Genomic DNA, 19,710 nt, shown 5'->3' with positions numbered 1-19,710 from the left:
TTTTTGTCCCGGTTAACCCAAGAAAAAGGTCATATCTATCTTTTTAAAACGGAGACAACTGACAAAAACGAGAATCCTCTCCGAGAAAGGGTGGAACAGGCCTGAACGCGCATTGTTCCGACTTAAAAGAAATTAAAAAAACGACGTGTCGTCAAGGTGGCCCTCCACGTGTAGATGAAGTCTGAGTGAACAAGTGGTGGATGCACTTTTTGCCCGTCTAGTTCCCACAGATGTGCAGATGGCCACCTAATTCCCAGGCACTCCTTCTCCTAGATAAACTAACCAGAACCCGCCCAGTTATCAAACGCATACCACTTGATTATTTTATTGTCCACCCTCGACTGATTGCTCACCTAATTAATACAGTCATTCTCGAAGCCTCTCAAGTTCAACAACCCAATAACTCGCGACTCCTGGGAGCCACCCTGAAAACCTCTCATTCGCCTGTTCGAGCCCAACGTTTAAAACATAGCGTACAATACTTTACAAAAAAAAGTATTTAAAAAAATAATAACCTGTGCGGTTTGCTCTTGAGACTGAAATAAATTAAATTAAATTGACATTTTGTGTCAATAATTCTTAGATTTCTAATAGTTTTTAAATATATCAGTTTATTTTCACAAAATTTCTAAGGGATTTTTTCTCATAAACAACATAATTTTAAAGTTTAGAAGTGTGCATAGTCTGTTAAGTTGCTTTAAAAATAAAAAATACCTGAAACGCCTTCTGCGGTTGAGTCTGTCATAAATAAATGAAACAAAATTAAATTTTTATTATTATAATTAATAGATTACTAATTTTTTTAAATATATCACATAGTTTACATTAAGCTCATTTCCACACAATTTCTAAGGAAGGCTGGAATTAGAACTTTCTTCAATTAAACAACTTTATTTTAAAGTTTAGAAGTGTGAAGTCTGCTAAGTTGCTTTAAAAAAAAAGCTGAGACGCCTTCTGCAGCGGAGTCTGTCAGAAATAAATTAAACCAAATGGACTTTTAGTCTTAATAATCATTGATTCTAATATTTTTGTAAATATATCACGCAGTTTACATTTAGCTTATTTTTATACGAATTAAAACGTTCTTATATAAATAAAACAATTTTTTGTAAAAGTTTAGAAGTATAAGGTAATTTCAAAATTTTCGGAGAAAAGTTAGGACGCTTTCTGCGGTTGCGCCTGTGCGTTTTGCTCTTGAATTTGTCTGAAATAAATTAAACAAAATTGTCTTTTTGGGTTAATTCATAGTTTGTTAATATTTTTTATATAGCCAGACAGCTAACATTAAGCTCATTTTCACACAAGTTCTAATGGAGGCCGAAATTAGAACTTTTTTTATTTTTATTTATTTATTTTTTAAGTTTAAATTTAAGAAGTACCGATAGGTAGGTCTGCCAAGTTTCGCAGAAAACTCAGTTGCCTTCTGCGACTGAATCTGCCAGTTTTGCTCTTCTATCTCAAAACTGACTTTTTTTGTAAAAATCCATAGATTTTACATCATTTGTATACATATCAAACTTCCACAATCGAGCTTATTTTATCAACAATATTTTAAAGAATTACAAACCTGACAGTAATGTGTGGTGGTTAATGACCGTTAATCGATAATTATTCAGAAATCGTGAGATGCGGACTGGTGTGATGTAGGTTTCGGTAAAACATTTTCTTTATCGCGCCAACGTTTCGATCTTTATTGAGATCATCTTCAGGGCCTTGGATTTACAAACATTGTTTAAATTTAACAAATACATGTAGGATGTGGAAAAAAGTGAATTTATACAATGCAAAATGACAGTAAAATTCATTTCAACAAAAAGTCTAAATGTCGAAAATTTCGTTCCCTTCAGTAAATATGAATAAAAAAAATTAAAAAAAAAGATAGTCTGTCAGAGACCAAAATTTTGTACATTTCTCTCGGATCAATATCGTTTTGAGTCAGAAATAAATAAAACAAAATTGCCTTTTTGTGTTAATAATTCAAAGATTAATAATATTTGTTAAATATGCCACACAGCTAACATTTTGCTCATTTTCACAAAATTTCTAAGAGAAGCTGGAATTAAAACTTTTTTCTCTTAAACAACTTTATTTTTAAGTTTAGAAGTCTGCTAAGGTTCGGGAAAAAGCTGAGACGCCTTCTGCGGTTGAGTCTGTGCGTTTTGTTCTTGAGTCAGTCGTAAATAAATGAAACAAAACGGACTTTCCGTCTTAATAATTAACACAGCTAATAACCTTATTTCCACACAATTTATAAGGGAGGCAAAATAATTAATTTTTTTAAGTTTAGAAGTTTCGCAAGAACTCAGTCAGCTTTCTGCGTATGAGTCTTGTTCTTCTATCTCAAATTTTACTTTTTTGTAATAATCCATAGATTTTTTATCATTTTTCAAACTTCTAAAATCAAGCTTATTTATATCAACTATATTTTCAGTAGTTAAAACCTGACAGCAAGATCCATATCGACAAAAGTCTCAGTGTTGAAAACCCTTCTGCCTAAAACATGATGATAATAATTTGAGATTATGGTTAGTTAATAATTTCGATGAATAAACTGTAAAGATATATGCAAAAATAACCGTCAGAGGCTAAAATTTTGAATATTTCTCTCGGATTTATAGCGGTTTTCTCCTGAGTCTGTCAGAAATAAATGAGACAAAATTGACTTTTTATATTAATAATTCATTTTACTCACTAATATTTTTCAATATATAACGCATACTTAAGCATACTTTCATAAAATTTCTAAGACAAGCTGGAATTAAAACTTTTTTCTCTTAAGGAATTTTATTTTAAAGTTTAGAATTGAACATAGGTCTGCTAAGTTTCGGAAAAAAACAGACGCCTTTTGTGGTTGAGTCTGTGCGTTTTGTTCTTGAGTCAGTCGTAAATAAATGAACAACAAAACAAAATGGATTTACCGTCTTAATAATTCTTCTGAGGTTGAGTCTTGCTCTTCTATCTCAAAACGGACTTTTTTGTAATAATCCATAGATTTTGTATCATTTTTCAAACTTGTAAAATCAAGCTTATTTATATCAACAATATTTTCAGTAATTAAAAACCTGACAGCAAGTTTCCATATCAACAAAACGTCTGTGTGGAAAATTTTGTTCCGTTCAATGTTGGCAATAATTTCAGAATATTGTTAAAGTTAATCATTTCGACAAAGATGAATAAACTGTAAAGATATATGCAAAAATTACCGTGAAAGCGGAAAAATTTGTAGATTTCTAAGTCTTAAGTCCAAGATATAAGTCCGGCAAAGACTAAAATTTTTAATATTTCTTTCTGATTTATAGCGGTTTTCTCTTGAGTCTGCCAGAAATAAATGAAACAAAATTGACTTTTTGTGATAATAATTCGTAGCTTAATAATGTTTTTTAATGTGTGGTCATTAGTGACCGTTTGTCAATGATTCGACGAATTCCAGCTTGTCTTAAAAATTTTGAGCAATTAAGCTTAATGTTAGCTGTGTGGTATATTTAAAAAATATTCAGAAATCGTGCGATGCGGTCTGGTGTGACGTAGGTTTCAGAAAATCATTTTCTTTATCGTGCCAACGTTTCGATCTTTATTGAGATCATCTTCAGGGCTGGCACTCTCATCCATAGATTTTGTATCATTTTTCAAACTTCTAAAATCAAGCTTATTTATATCAACAATATTTTAAATAATTAAAAACCTGACAGCAAGTTCCATGTCAACAAAAAGTCTCAGTGTTGAAAATTTTGATCCCTTCAGTCTAAAAACATGTTGATACTAATTTCGGATTATTGTTAAAGTACCACACATTTCTACACGTTGAAGTTAATAATTTCGACAAAGATGAATAAACTGTAAAGATGTATGCAAAAATTACCGTCTAAGCGAAAAAATTTGTAAATTTCTAAGTTTTAAGTCTAAGGGCTTGCTATTTAGGATGAAGATAAATATTCTCGAGAAAAAAATGTTTAAACAGTATTATATTGATGATATACCATCTACGTTTGATTATTTTTGCTTATTTTACCGGATGTATTCGGTTGGTCATTTCCTATCATTTTATAGGTCGTTTACGGGATCTCGACATCTTCTGTGATACCTTTGAGCCCGATCTCCTAATAATAAGAACAGGTTTCTCATAGACTGAGTCTTCATAAAGGTCGATCTTTTTGTACAAATTTTGATCTTTCAGTCCCCTTGTTGTCGGCATATGAAAAAACATGGCTCTGCTTTGGTGTGTGTCAAGGGTTCCATTTCGGGGCGGGCTAATGAGAGAGCCACACCTTGGCACTCCCTCCCCAGTGGCGAGATAAGGCCGTCAGTTTTTGTAGGGGGCCTTTGAGGGGGTCCGCCCCGTCCCGTTCCGTCCCTAACAAGCCGTTAATATCGCTAATCCATCTCTAAGCCGAAATTGAACTGTCCGACCGGCGGGTTTCTAAATAATTAATAGGAAGAGCTAACAAGTTCGCGAACGGGCGGCGTAGGTAATGAGTTTTCTATTCCTAGATCTGGTTGACTGGCAGTGGACATTTGTAACGTACCTTGTCGGCAATATTTTTAGATCAAACGATGCTTTTTCCACCTCCTGGATTAATTTACGCGGTCCCACCTGTCTACTATACGTCTGGGTTTTACTGCCGGACATAAACAAAACCAACTGACCGGATAATTTGGTTTTATTTTTTTCTCCCTCTATAAAAAAAATCTGGCTGCCGCGATCTTTCACGATTCTGTTAAATCGGAAATACAGGGAAACTTGGTTGTTTTCTTATTTTTCAAAATGAAAATCCTCCAAGATAATCCGCCTGTCCCTCGACAAAAACAAATCGCTTTAAAAACATTTATGATTTATTAATAAGTGACACATTTCACAACTGTCTCGACATTTCCTTGGCAATCTCGATTAGATTTAAAACACAAATGACTCGAATGCACAAATTGGAACACATTTTAAATCGTAGGCACACGTGCTTCTTTATAATCGTCATCCGTCCTCCCTCGCCGATCCTGACTTGTACATATGTCATGCTAAAATTGCAAAATTGTGTTTAATGGTCGAGTCGGAAAGCAGAGAAATGAGATTATTTTCCTACTGAAGAAAACCGTGATAATATGGCGGGCCAGGATGATTTCCCTTCTTTACACTCAAATACAAAAACCTGGACATATATTTTCTAGTTTATTTCAAACTACGTGTATCTTTATTCTATATAAATGACAACTTTCAATTAATTAAGGTTTTTAGTTGAGATAAAAAAAGTCAGCGTCACGAGCGGGATTCGAACCCACGACCTTCGGCTTGATTCGCCGCCGCTCTACCACTTGAGCTATCGTGACCTCGATCCCTCCGACACTAATTTCCCATCTCAACCCCACCTTTTGAATTTTCCCTCCTTTTTGCCATTTTTTCAAATATAATGGTCCACGAATTATAATGAATTTAATAAGTAAAATGAAGTATATCTTCATTAAAGATTTTTTTTTTGCCTTATGATCTATGCATATTAACCATGGTGACGAATTCTTATATGTGGTTCATATTGGGGGGGGGGTTCGTTAAAAAAGGGCCAGAGGCGACGGTGGGAATCGAACCCACGACCGCGGCGTTTATGAACCGAGAGGCTCTCACGCTAACCACTCGGCTACCGCGGTCCCCAACACTAAAGATCTCCTGTACCATTTCATTTGTCGCCGAGAATCAAATCCTGATTACACGACATTTGAAAAATGGCAAAAAAGGAGGGAAATTCAAAAGGTAGGTTGAGATGGGCAGTTGTGTCCATTTTTCAACTTTTTTATCTCAACTAAAAACCTTAATTAATTGAAAGATGTTAATTAATCAAGCGTACCACGAAAACTAGTGAATTTAATAAATGACAACACTTAATTATAATAGTTTGAAAGAAAATCCACCAAAACTGGCAAATCATTCAGTGATAGATTAAAGCTTAATTAATAATTTATTACCTAGTTCGGTCCTGGAACCAATATACTCACACCTTTTGGGAAATGTCCATGCTGATCAATGCAATCGAAAGATGTACCCAATTCAAACTGAAAAAAGGGTACAAAAGAATCTATCATCACAGATAGCCAAGCAGCCATCAATGCGCTTTGATCGAACACCGTTAGATCAACGACGGTGTTGAATTGCAAAACCAAACTAAACATATTAGGAATGCAAAACGAAGTCAGCCCAACACAATGTTGGGACATGTGGAAGTAGAAGGCAAAGAGAAAGTGGATGCCCTTGCCAGAAGAGACTATACTGCTGATAGGATCCGAGCCCATCTGTAGCATAGTAATTCACGCTATCAATGAGGATCTTAGACAGAAGGATAAAAGGAAAATGAAAACTCTCTCATTGAGCACATACAATCCAAGAGCCTCCTAACAAACAGAAGGAAAGAGGTAACAGAATGTATTAAAGGAAGCAGGAAAAAACTGCGAATCCTAACAGGACACTGCAAACTAATTGGACATCCGAAGTGGATTGGCACGACCCAACACGGCACGTGCAGATTCTGCAAAGAAGCAGAGACGCCAACAACACACGTACTAAAAAAAACCTGTTCGCAGGAGGTTTTGGGACATATAACCTAACCTTAGAAGAGCTTCAACCATTGAAACCGGACCTTCTAATCATGTTCCGATGAACTAGGCCTTACAGGTGTGCTTTAAGTACAAAACGGGGGATACAATAGCTCTTAAAGAGCGTAGTACAATACACATCCTGACTAATACATCTATCCTACCAAGTTTTGCTCTTAATTACGCGAATTTCCGCATGTGGCATCACGGAGAGCATTAGTGTCCTAGGCGTCGAGTAAATAAGTGATCGGTTTATTGTAGGTGGCGAACGATGTCTAAAACGCACCTTTATCATGTCCCATAAGTGGGATTCACGTCAGGAGAACGTGCTGGGCAATCGTTGTGGTAATCCCTACTTTCTCCAAGTAGTTTGACAACTCGAGCTACATATGGTCAAGCATTAACACGAATTCGTCCTCAATAAATCGAACGAAGTTCGTGAAGAACCTTGGTGCAGCCGAAGATCCATTCTGTATGTTAATCAGTCCGGTACGGGCACGCACGTTGAGTCCACCCCATACCATAACTGACTACCTTTTCCTCACGCATATCTAACGTTCTCTACACACTATTCCGGTCATCTGGTTGGCACAAACCGGCACCTATCTGTGAAGGAAACAACAGCCCCCCATTGTTCAACTGTCGAAGTGAGATGCTGATTTGGGAGTAGTCGTCTTCCGAAGATTAAGATACTAATCTAGCAGTAGAGAACCTGATTCAGGCTAGAGCCTACTAATGACACCCTTACACTTTTGACTTCCTGTCACGGAAGCCGTAATAAAATGATCATCTATAGACCTTCACGATAGACCATCGCGGATGGTAGAGCGCGGCAAACCCATGTCTTGGGTTTTGTAGCGGATCCGTCGTCGTCCAGAGCATCTGTCCAGGTGAGATCTTCTCGACTTAAAACCATAGTTTTTGGAAAAAAATTTAGTTAATTTTTTATTCAAATTTATTGTTCCATCAAAAAAAAAAAAAAAAAACAATTTTAAAACACTAAACTCAATCCGTCTTTGCCTCTCTTTCTCTCTCTCCCACCTTTTTCCTTCTTTATGTCTATCTTTTTCCTTGTATCTAAACACATGACATAGGACATTAATTCTGGACATTGTGTTGTTATATCTGTTTATATTTACAATCATAGCTGAAGTTTAAAATCAAAATTACCCGACGACGATATTTATCCCACGGATGACAGCTGTACCCAGTCCCACAGGCTACTATTTAAGCTCGTTGTATCAATTCGTCGAGTGATGAAACGAACGGCGTCTATGCGCCATTTATTGAGTGACGCAATTCCCTTCTTCAGTCCAGACTAATTAAAAAGCTCCTCAATAAAACCAACCTCCTTGATATGATGATTTAGTGCATCCTAGTGAAGCTAATGGGTATTTTATTGCGAAACTATCGGTTGAACAGTTTCCTGGTAGTTAGCGGCACCGGGGGCATTTAATTTGCCCTTTGTACTCTTCTTTTTGTCGATCATAGAATTGATTCAACTTCATTCAAAATTAATACGTTTTTGCATGTCTCCTACCCCATCGTAAAAGGTGAGAAGAGAGTCGGGTTCGGTCGGTGTTCTTTGAAGAACTAATTCCTGCTTATCGCGGTCCCTTTGAAGTATTATTTTACAATTCTGAGCTTTTCTGTCAGGCCAGGTCGTTTCATTTTATGTTTTGAAACTATTATGTTTTTATATTTCAAATTTTATGCCTACAAAATGTTCGTTGTAGATTTTTTCGCGCCTGTGTGCGCATTTTGTCCAATTTTCGGTTACTTTAGCTCTAAGATGAATCAGAGCCAGGTAATTTGTAGTTTAATCGTTTCTGATTATTTTTGTCTGCCTATCTCGAAGGTCTTTTAGTCGCGTTTTGGCTTCCCATCATCTTCTGCTGTGTGTTAGTTTTTGCTAGTGTGTGGTGATTAGTGATCGTTAGTCGATGATTATTCAGAAATCGTGAGATGCGCTCTGGTGTGATGTAGGTTTCAGAAAAACATATTCTTTATCGTGCCACGTTTCGATCTTTATTGAGATCATCTTTAGGGCCTGGGATTTACAAACATTGTTTAAATTTAACAAATACGAATTTATACAATGCAAAAAAAATTTTTTTATATTCAATCAAATACGCAGAAAACAAATACTTTGAGTGAGTAGAAATACTTTGATTGAATATAAAAAATATTTTTTTTGCATTGTATAAATTCACCTTTTTACACATCCTACATGTATTTGTTAAATTTAAACCATGTTTGAAAATCCCAGGCCCTGAAGATGATCTCAATAAAGATCGAAACGTTGGCACGATAAAAAAATTGTTTTTCTGAAACCTACATCAAACCAGAGCGCATCTCACGATTTCCGATTAATCGTTTTTACTAGTTTCCTTTGTATTAAGATAACTATCTAAATGTATTTTTTAAACTATTTTTTCCCCATGGAAGCATTATTATATTGTAATATTCATCTCTTAAATCAGAAGCCTGGGGGGGTCTGCGTGATGATGAACATGCAGTTCATCCGTTCATTTTTTTCTGTCTATTTAGCCCTTATGGTCTGTTAGTGTGTTTTGGCCTTTCACCATCTTCAGTTGTGGGTCTGTTGGTTATTTTTACTTGCTTTTTTGTTCTGGATAACTATCTTAATGAATTTTTTGTACTATATTTTTTCCCAATTGCTACATAGGATTTCTGATCAGTTTTGTCTGACTATTTAACTTTTTTTGTCGTTTTGACCTCTCGCCATCTATCTTCAGCTGTGGATCTATTGGTTTTAGCTAGTTTTCTTTGTATTAATCTAAATGTATTTTTTTACATTCACTAGTTTTCGTGGTCCGCTTGACCAATTAATATCATTCAATTAATTAAGGTTTTTAGTTGAAATAAAAAAGTCAGCGTCACGAGCGGGATTCGCACCCACGACCTTCGGCTTGATACGCCGCTACTCTATCACCTGAGCTATCGTGACTTCAAGTTGTACACTGAATTGAATGGACACTGACTTTTTTATCTCAACTAAAAACCTTACTTAATTGAATGGCATTTTACATTATTTTTTCCCCATTATTATATTGTAATTTTCTTCTTTTAAATGAAGCCTTGGAGCTTGGTGATGAAAAGTTTAGTCGTTTTGATCGTATTTGTCTGCCTATTTAGCTTTTTGGGTCTATTAGCCGCGTTTTGACCTCTCGCCATCTTCAGTAGTCTGTTGGTTATTATTTGTTTTTTGTTATCGGATAACTATCTACGTTTTTTTTATACAATATTTTTTTTCACATGGAGACATTATTATAATGTAATAAATATTTATATATTAAATCAGCTCCTTGGAGTATGCGTGGTGATGAACCAGTAGTTTAGTCATTTCTGATCATTTTTGTCTGCATATTTAACTTTTTTGGTCTGTTTGTCGCGTTTTGACCACTCGCCATCTTCAGTGGTCTGTTCTTTATTGTTTATTTTTTGTTTTAGGATAACTATCTATGATTTTTTTTTGTACAATATTTTTTTTCACATGGAGGCATTATTATAATGTAATAAATATTTATGTACTGAATCAGCTCCATGGAGTATGCGTGGTGATGATCCAGTAGTTTAGTCATTTCTGATCATTTTTGTCTGCATATTTAACTTTTTTTGGTCTGTTAGCCGCGGTTTGACCTCTCGCAATCTTCAGTAGTCTGTTGGTTATTATTTGTTTTTTGTGATCGGATAACTATCTATGATTTTTTTGTACAATATTTTTTTCACATGGAAAATGTATTAAATGTATGTGTAATGTAATAAATTTATCTATTAAGTCAGACTCCATTGGGTCTGCGGAATGATGGGCCTATAGTTAAGTTTACGATCATTTTCATTATCATCATCACCAACCTACATGTTGCCTTTGCAAACTCTTTAAGTTCACATCATCTTGAGTAAATGTCAAAGGAAAAAATGTAATCTCCAATTATTCATTTTGACTTGGTCGAGTCGTTGTCATTTTGTGATGTTTCAATCGAAGAATGCAATTGCTAATAACAATTTATTCATTACGAATGGCACATTTTGTTGGGATCGATCAAGGTTTGCTCCTTATAGATTGATTTGTTTTACTAGGAACAATAAAGCAGATACCGTGATAAGATTTATGATGGATGGATTGGCATGAATAACTGGAATTCATGCAGTTTTAACCTGTGATCTAATGCAATATGGAAATTGGTACGTCGTTTCTTTCTCGATGTGCAGATTCAACAGTCCAATTTTAAGTATCGTAGGATTTTCGGGGAAAACGAATAAATTGGTAACGTTCGATAAATTACGAAGTTTGAACTTTTATAAATTACGATTCTTTAGTCTAGGATTTAATTTTACGCGTTTACTCTCGTCTCTATTTTAAATGTCGACGGTAAGGTGTTGTTGAACATGTGACTCGGTGACGTAATGTGAAACACTTAAACACATGTAGAGGAAGGCGAGTGTATACACACTTCACTCAAGTATCACACTCAAGGAGCTTCGATCTACTTAAGTCATATTTCCTTTTTCTTATTTCTTTTTGATAAAGGCATAAATTTAACACAGGTGTGATAAGTCGCGTATGTGATAAAAGATCGTTAAAATTTCACGACCGCCATCAGGTGATGGGGACCCCTGCACCTGGGGATCGCACGCACTCGGCTCAATTGAAGTCGAGAATTATTGCGCACTTTTAGCGCAGACGTACCGAAATAATTCTACGTGCGATGGAGATTTATCGGGAGAGGCGGCAGGTGGATGTATCCAACGTGATGGCATCTTGTTTACAACGGAATACCCTACTCAGGATGTTTACCAAACAATACAAAACCGGCGACCTCTTTTTCCTGCCATAATTCCTCCCATCGCTCTTGACGAATGCCCCTTTGAAAGTGTGTCCAGGGAATCCTATCAATTATACATGGCGGTAACGCCTTGTGTACCTATGGTTCTTGCAGGTTAAAAATACACCGGCTCTCAGATAGCGTATACATTTCATCTCGACTGTTTGGAAACGAAACACATTTGTTAACTAAAAATATCGGAATGAGAAGGAAATTACTTCTTAACCCAACTGGGGCAGCGGATAACGGGGAAAATTACATAAATCATTACCTACGTATTCTTATTTGATTGCAATCAATCGATTTGATTTCATTTTTTAATCTAAAATACTGTTTTCTGAATCTTGTCGCCTCTGGATCGTACAGTACAGAATTCGCCCATCTTAACTTACTAATCAATATTTATCTAACCCCCTGACATATAGGTCCGCAGTTAGGAAATGATCCTTTTTTCCCCCTTAAAACAGCTTAAACAAAATTTTGAAAGTTTATCTTCTACGTTTCCGAATGTTTACGTACGTTCTGTTTTACATGCTACGTTTTCATCAGACAATTTGTCCGAATGTTTTACATTAGCATACTTTCCAATTGATTACAAATAAAAATATTTAATATCGAAAACAAGGGTGCGTCGGTGGCCGGAACGGTTTAGGGGTTGACAAGGCGCTCATTACTGTAAAAAGGTAAAGGTCCCGGGTTCGAATCCAGCGGCCCTGCATTCGAGCCAACTCGACATACTTACAAATTGGCTTTTTCAAAAACACCGGCACCCCCGGGGGTTGATTTGACCTCTGCTGATGCGAACCCTCGTAAAAAAAATTATTTATATATATTCAAATACATAGCCCTGCCATAAGTTCTGTTACAAGAAAAAGGGCCATTAGGAAATAGAGTAACTTGATAATTTGAAAAAGAAATTTATTTTTAAAAATCTAATATTTTTTAAGATTGAAATAAAATAATATTACTCGAAATGACCACCTTTTGCCTTCACACAAGCTTTTAGTCTTCGGGGCCAATCATCTATGGCAGTACGCAACACGTCTTGAGGAAATTTCTCAACTGCTTTTAGCAGAGCGGACTTGAGGCTCTCTAAATTGGCGTGTTTCCTGTGGCAAGCCATAAGCTCAAGATGGGACCACACCTTGTAGTCCAGAGGATTCAAATCCCCACTTGGTGTGGAGGGGAGTTTGCTACGATGGCATCACAAAACTCCATTTTTGTGAGCAAGGAGTCAAAACAAGGGCGAAAAATTACCAAGAAGACATCCTTGAGAAAGTAGTAAAGCCCTTTAGTACTACTCTTTTTTCCGGAACTCATTGGGTCTTCCAACAGGACTCAGCTCCTGCGCACAAGGCCCGAACAACTCAGCAGTGGCTGGAGGAGAACGTTCCGGAATTCATTAAGGCTTCAGATTGGCCCTCGGGAAGCCCACATTTGAATCCTCTGGACTACAAGGTGTGGTCCCATCTTGAGCTTATGGCGTGCCACAGGAAACACACCAATTTAGAGAGCCTCAAGTCCGCACTGCTAAAAGCAGTTGAGAAATTTCCTCAAGACGTGTTGCGTATTGCCATAGATGATTGGCCCCGAAGGCTAAAAGCTTGTTTAAAAAGCTGGTCATTTCGAGGAATATTATTTTATTTCAATCTTAAAAAATATTGGATTTTTAAAAATAAATTTCTTTTTCAAATTATCAAGTTTCTCTATTCCCTAATGGCCCTTTTTTCTTGTAACAGAACTTATGGCAGGACTAGGTAGGCTTAGAAAAAAGTTTTCTTTATCGTGCCAATATTTCGACCTTTTTATTGGGATCATCTTTAGGGTCTAGTTTTGCCTGCATTACAACAAAAAGATTCTCTGATTGATTCAGATTTTGTTGAACTCCAGGCAAAACAAGGCCCTGAATATGGTCTCAATAAAGATCGAAACTTCAATTAATTAAGGTTTTTTTTAGTTGAGAAAAAAAGGTCAGTGTCACGAGCGGGATTCGAACCCACGACCTTCGGCTTGATACGCCGCTACTCTACCACTTGAGCTAACGTGACTTTGAAAAATGGCAAAAAGGAGGGAAAATTCAAAAGGTGGGGTTGAGATGGGAAGTTAGTGCCCGAGTGGATCGAAGAAGAATCCTGCTCGTGACACTGACTTTTTTTACCTCAACTAAAAAAAACCTTAATTAATTGAATGATATTAATTGGTTCACGAATAATGGTGAATTTAAAGATCGAAACGTTGGCACGATAAAGAAAATGTTATTGTAAAAGCTACGACACACCAGACCGCATCTCACGATCTCTAATTAATTAAAGGTCACAAAATACTACACATTTTTCATTGGGGTCAATAATTATTCGTCAATAATATAAATTATATGGTTTAATTTCTAACGAAATTTATTTCATAGTTATGTCCGATATTTTAATTGGAATTTGTAAAAAGAAATTTCATAATTGTATAAGACTACAAATTGGCTTTCTATATTGAGTATTAGTTCAAATAGTTAATAATTTTTTTTTAAAATTTTTATTTCAGTCTTGTAAGGTCTGCAATAAAACATTCGCCAACGTCTACAGACTGCAGAGGCATATGATCAGCCACGACGAAAGCGCAGTCCTTCGAAAGTTCAAGTGCCCCGAATGTGATAAAGCATTTAAGTTCAAACACCATTTGAAGGTAATACGATCTATTTGAAAACTTTCGATGAGTACCTGAGATATCTAATTTATTTATTGTCTTTTCCAGGAACACATAAGAATACACAGCGGGGAGAAACCGTTCGAATGCGGAAATTGCGGTAAAAGATTTTCACATTCCGGCTCGTATTCCAGCCACATGACTTCGAAGAAATGTCTGGTTATGAACCTGAAGGTTTCTCAACGTCAAGCCAGCCCAAGAGCTGTGGACATGAAACAGAACCAGCAGTTTAGAGGTCAAACCATTAAGCCACAGCGTACGAATAACAATAACAATTTCCCTCCGATTCTGCCCAAGTACGATACGTCAGCGTTTCTATCCAACTTCACCCCTCCCGGCCCTGGGAGTGTGCCGTTTTATTTAAATCCCAATTTTATGGCCCAATCCTCGCCTTACATTCCCAATTCGCTAAGTCACCTATTAGAACAGTTCCACCCGTTGAACAGAGAAGTGAAGAAAGAAGTGGAGGAAGATGCGAAAAACAATAAAGTCGTCGTCAAACAGGAAGTTGAAGAGGAAGTGAAAAGAAACGAGAGCTCTCCCGGCCCCGGCAATAACAGCGGCGATTTGGAAGCTGTCAAAAGAATTCTGGAAACTGTGAACGCCACCGTCACCAAGCAGCTTTTTGCAGCTAATATGCAAAAACTGTCCTCGAACTCTTGCAGCTCCGGCTGCCCGAGCGTCGCGAGCGGTGCTCCGTCTCCTCCCGTAGACGACACGGACAATTTGAACTGTCGTTTCTGCAACAAGTCCTTCGTTTCCAGAATCGACCTTCATCAGCACGAGCGGTACCTGTGCTCCGATGAAAAGAGCGAAGGGCTCGCTGCGAAGCTTGAAGACGTCATCAGCGTCAAGCAGGAAGACACCAACGGAAACATATGCAGCACTAGTGAGGACGAGACGAGAGGGTCTAACATGTTCACGGACGAAGAAATCGAAGTAGACCAGGATGGTAGAAAGGCGCGTGTACGGTCTCAAATCGCCGAGGAACAGCTCATGATCTTAAAAAGTCACTACTCCATCAACCCCCGGCCGAAACGGGAAGAACTAGCCAGAATCGCCGAGCGCGTCGGCTTTCCAGTGAGGGTGGTCCAAGTTTGGTTCCAGAACAACCGCGCGAGGGACAGGAGAGAAGGAAGATTGGTGCACGTCCCATACGCCCCAGTCTTCTCCAGCACCTTCCCTGGTTCCTCACCCCTTGGCGCCTCTGAGCAACCCCTTGATCTCTCTACAAAAAAGCCCGCTCCTGCGTATTCACCGTCAAGTTCACCACCACGTTCAGATTCTGAAGATGGAGCTGTCAACCTCTCAAGGAGACCTTTGATGGACTCAAGATTGGCGAGAATTCTGACTCAGTCCAATGGGGTGCCATACTATTCACAAGAGGAAAATGTAGCACCTGCATCACCTGTCCGCTACATCAGCATGTTGAATGGAGCACCATTAAGCCCTGCCCTTAAAAGAAATTGGAAGCAGGTGAGTTTTAACATTTTGTCACTAACAATTGCATTCAAGAAAAATTTAACTATATTATTAAGTGCGTTTCCTTCCTATTCAATCAGTTTTACCTTGTTTACAGGAGGAGTATGAAGGCAGTGAAAGCTCGTGGGTAGGAGATGGCTGCCGCAGAACCTTGGGGAAGAGATTGAAAAGCGAATCTGAGGCAAATGGTCAGTTCTGCTGCGACCAGTGTGACAAGACATTCGCAAAACACTCATCTCTCGCACGCCACAAGTACGAACACTCAGGTACCGGGTACAACCACACACCACAAAGTTTTTTTATTTTTTCCTTTTGTTTTTATTTCCAAAACGAACTGTCATACTTTTCATGTTTTCTTTGGTTTATTTTCTCTGTTTTACTTCCAATCGACATACAGTACAGTTTCAAAATATTATCAATTTTGAAAATAAATCAAACAAACTATTATGTTTTTGTTTTGAATAAGATAAATATATATAAAAAATTAATAACTTATGTGTTGATAACAGCAAAAACTGTAAGAAATATTTATTTTTTATTATTAAGCCAGGAAGTTTTTTCTTATGTTTGTGTACTCTTTACCTCACTGTAACACTTGTTTTAGTATTTCTCAGATTTGTAATTTAATTTAAAATTACTGTCTTGAAATGAGAGTTGTTGGAAGGAATGCATATTTACTTAAACTGGAAGTCAAAGCATTTTTGTTTGCATGTTTTGTTTTTCACATAAATATTTTGGTTCTTTTGATTTTTGTTGTTGTTCTTTTTTTTTACTTTTGAGACAAAACATGACACGACACGAATCTACACAAGACATGTTTACATTACATACATATTCACACAAATCAGATAAAAACACTTGACAATATAAAATAAATTGTATGTGATAGATTTTTGTATAGATTTAAACTCCATGAATGGACAGTCTTTTACAAAATTTCTTTCAGCTAGATTGTTTTTAAAAATCAATTGAATTGTTAGATTTTTTCTCTGAGCTAAGATTGTTTATCTCTGATTAAATAAAAAAGTGTAATTATAAATATTTAAAATTTGAAGTTGTGTACATGAATTAATTTAAGATTTTTGTAGGACAGAGGCCCCACAAGTGTGATGAATGTGCCAAGGCGTTTAAGCACAAGCACCATCTCACCGAGCACAAGCGGCTCCATAGCGGTGAAAAACCATTTCAATGCATAAAATGCCTGAAGAGATTCTCACACTCTGGTTCCTTCAGCCAGCATATGAATCACCGATATTCTTACTGCAAGCCGTACAGAGAGTTTTAAATCGACAGTAATAATATTGTGCAATCCCACTAGAAAATAACACAAAGACTCTGGTTTTAGTTATTTACTTGGAGGCGAGAAGAGAAAAAATTCAACCTGTGTTAATTTCGTTGTTATTCACATAGAATTTGAATCCATTTTCCAGATCTTCCATTATAAATATCTACTGTTCACACACGTAACGATTATTAATATGAAAAATCCTACAATATTTCTGGGTAACCTATTATGTGCAATGACATTAATTTTTTTTTTTAATTTTTGTGTGCAATGACTGCAGTACCTGTAAATTAGTTGTCAGCTCGATTGGCTACGATACAGATACCTGTATGAACCGTATATATTATTTTTTATTTTGGAATAAAAAGAAAAAGGTTGTCACTGTATGCTTAAAAATTGGGATATGACGAAATTTGACCTCAGGGTATAAACACTTTAATAAATGACCTTCCCATTTTCGTATTGATTTGAAGTGTAAAAGTAAAACTTTGAATAAATGTACAACTTATTTTCCTAAGTAATCAAAGTCTTCCATAGAGCTGTCTTATCCAGATTACTTTAGGAGTTGTGAATTTTAATATAATCTTCAACTAGAGCTAACTGTACATAACGAATTGGTATGTTTGTAGCTTTATAAATCTAGAAACTGATTATATTTATTTTTACTATGTTCTGTCCCAATTTAAGCATTTTTGTAAATTGAGTACCGTTTGACTTCAAAATTCAAACTTTTATTTGTTTTTTAACGTGAAAAAAAATCCTTTCTCCAAGTGTCAAATGATTATTTACGATTGTAAATCCGCTAAGACAATATATCTGTAATCTATAAATTTATTGATGAAAGACTATATATATTTTGTTCCCCAAGTTTAATATTTCTAGTCATTGATGAAAATTAACTTTGATGGGTTCTATTGATTCAGATTTTATTTATTATCGAATGTTAAAATGTCTTAATATTTTATCCAGCGTTGCCCTGTATAAAATACTGTTTATAAAAAATGTATAATTTGAATGATAATTAAAAATTAAGTACTTGAAGCCATTCCATATGGTTATAGTTAATGTAGAGATTAAAAAAAAAGCATTTTGAAAAAAAAATATATATAAGTAGTTAATGGTGCATGTAAAAAAATATATTATTGTGAACAACTGTGTTTTATAATGATGACAATAATTACAAATTATATTTTACAACAATATTACAAACGATACCAAAAAGAAAAAAAAACTATTGTCAATAAGTTTTATGTCTAACTTAAAAAAACTTTTAAGGATATTTAAAAGATAGCGTCATTTATTAGAAAACCCATTTGCGTTCATTTCATTTAGCTAAAATAGTTTTTCACTGTGAGATCGTGACTTGTAAATAGTAATATATTCCTAATGTGACTTGTAAATAAGATAATTATTCCATTCCTTATATTAATAAAAATTATAACTTGTAATTTAATGTGTTTTTAAAATTTTATTTAAAAAAAATGTAAGGAGTCATTACACTCCTATGTGAATTCAATGTGCCAAGTTAAAACTAAGAAAGATATTGCCAATTGTTTGAATGCGCTTCCCAAAAATAAATATATATATAAATACAAATAAATATATATTTAAAATATTATCTTCCCTCCTTTTTTTAATTGGAACTATGATAGAATAACATAAATATATTATTTCTACAATGTGTTGAATTATCTATATTCTATAAGGTGATGCCTAATTTACTTGCTGAATGTGGATGTAACGATATTATAAATATAATATAGGTTTACAACAACGAAATGGTATATATATAAATCTTATGAGGATGATATATGATTTATATCTATTTTCTGTTATTAATGGTAATCATTGTTGTTAGGAGAGTTGTTTTATTTACTTTATTTTATTATAGATATATTTTTAATTTAAACGCAAAGCACTTTTTGCAGCGTGATTTTTTTTAAAATAATTATATTAAAAAAATTGTAAATTCCTTTCTATATTTTATATATATTTATAATATACATTTTATTTTGAAAATTGATTTTCAACATAGCTAGTTTGGCCAAAGATTGTGTATTATAGAGAAATTTATTTTAGTAGTTTTCTTTCCTTTATTTTTTTGTGTATTATTTTATTTCAAAGTTTATTATGTCATACATTAGGCTGAAAAATTGTCTTTGGAAAACTTATTCAAGCACACACATGATAGTGTAAGAGGCTTAAATTTTATATTAAAAAAAAATATATATATATACCACGAATTATTATCATTGCTTAAAAAAAAGTGAAATTAATATAATGTTTATTTCATTTTGTAAATTTCAATTTAACCTTGTAAGAAATAAATTTATGATGATCTATATATATTTAACACAGTTTTGTTTTTAAATCCTCGTTCAGCCCTAGATTTTCTTTTTAAACAACTTTCCTTATTAGATTCACTAATTTCGTGGTCCGCTTGACCAATTGATACATTACAATTTGTAACAAACAAATGGAAAGGAACGAGAAGGAGGCAATGGACTTTGGAACCTGTCGGAGGCAAAAGTGCAGGAAGGCTAAAAGGCGGAGTACAGAGGACATTCCACTGGAAGACATCGAAGAATCCACATCGTACGTAGCTGCTTCAACTGGGCTTGTAAAAAAAACATCTGATGAGAAGATTTCAAGAAAACGGCATTCATCTTGTGAGTTCTTTTCCTATTCCTCATTTCCTTAATTTTATTTCCTTGGGGATTGCGCATAGAGTAACAGGAATTCATTTATTTTAGTTTAAATACGTCTCAATTATATTTTAAGTTTTTTTTATATTATTTCAAGGTGAATTGATTTTATTTTTTT

The 19,710-nt window shown here is 35.3% G+C and overlaps 1 protein-coding gene across 7 annotated transcripts in view; it reads left to right on the top strand.

The window, feature by feature from the left end:
- LOC106669929 (zinc finger protein 1-like) overlaps positions 1-18,343 on the top strand; it is a 565,181-nt gene extending 546,838 nt beyond the window's left edge. For 4 of the 7 annotated variants that reach the window (XM_014399811.2, XM_014399813.1, XM_014399814.2 and 1 more), the window contains 4 exons: positions 13,959-14,099; positions 14,169-15,596; positions 15,700-15,868; positions 16,691-18,343. In XM_014399811.2, coding sequence (XP_014255297.1) covers positions 13,959-14,099; positions 14,169-15,596; positions 15,700-15,868; positions 16,691-16,887 — 1,935 coding nt within the window. In that variant the 3' untranslated portion in view covers positions 16,888-18,343. The remainder of the gene's footprint in view (positions 1-13,958; positions 14,100-14,168; positions 15,597-15,699; positions 15,869-16,690) is intronic. The other 3 variants (XM_024229161.1, XM_014399816.2, XM_014399815.2) reach the window with 3 other exon arrangements.
- Positions 18,344-19,710: the final 1,367 nt, after the last annotated feature.

This window comes from Cimex lectularius, unplaced genomic scaffold, assembly GCF_000648675.2.
Source record: "Cimex lectularius strain Harlan isolate CLEC.00 unplaced genomic scaffold, Clec_2.1 scaffold20, whole genome shotgun sequence".
Taxonomy (NCBI): domain Eukaryota; kingdom Metazoa; phylum Arthropoda; class Insecta; order Hemiptera; family Cimicidae; genus Cimex; species Cimex lectularius.
The sequence above is the reverse complement of the archived record's forward strand: the minus strand, read 5'-3'. Positions and strand labels throughout refer to the sequence as shown.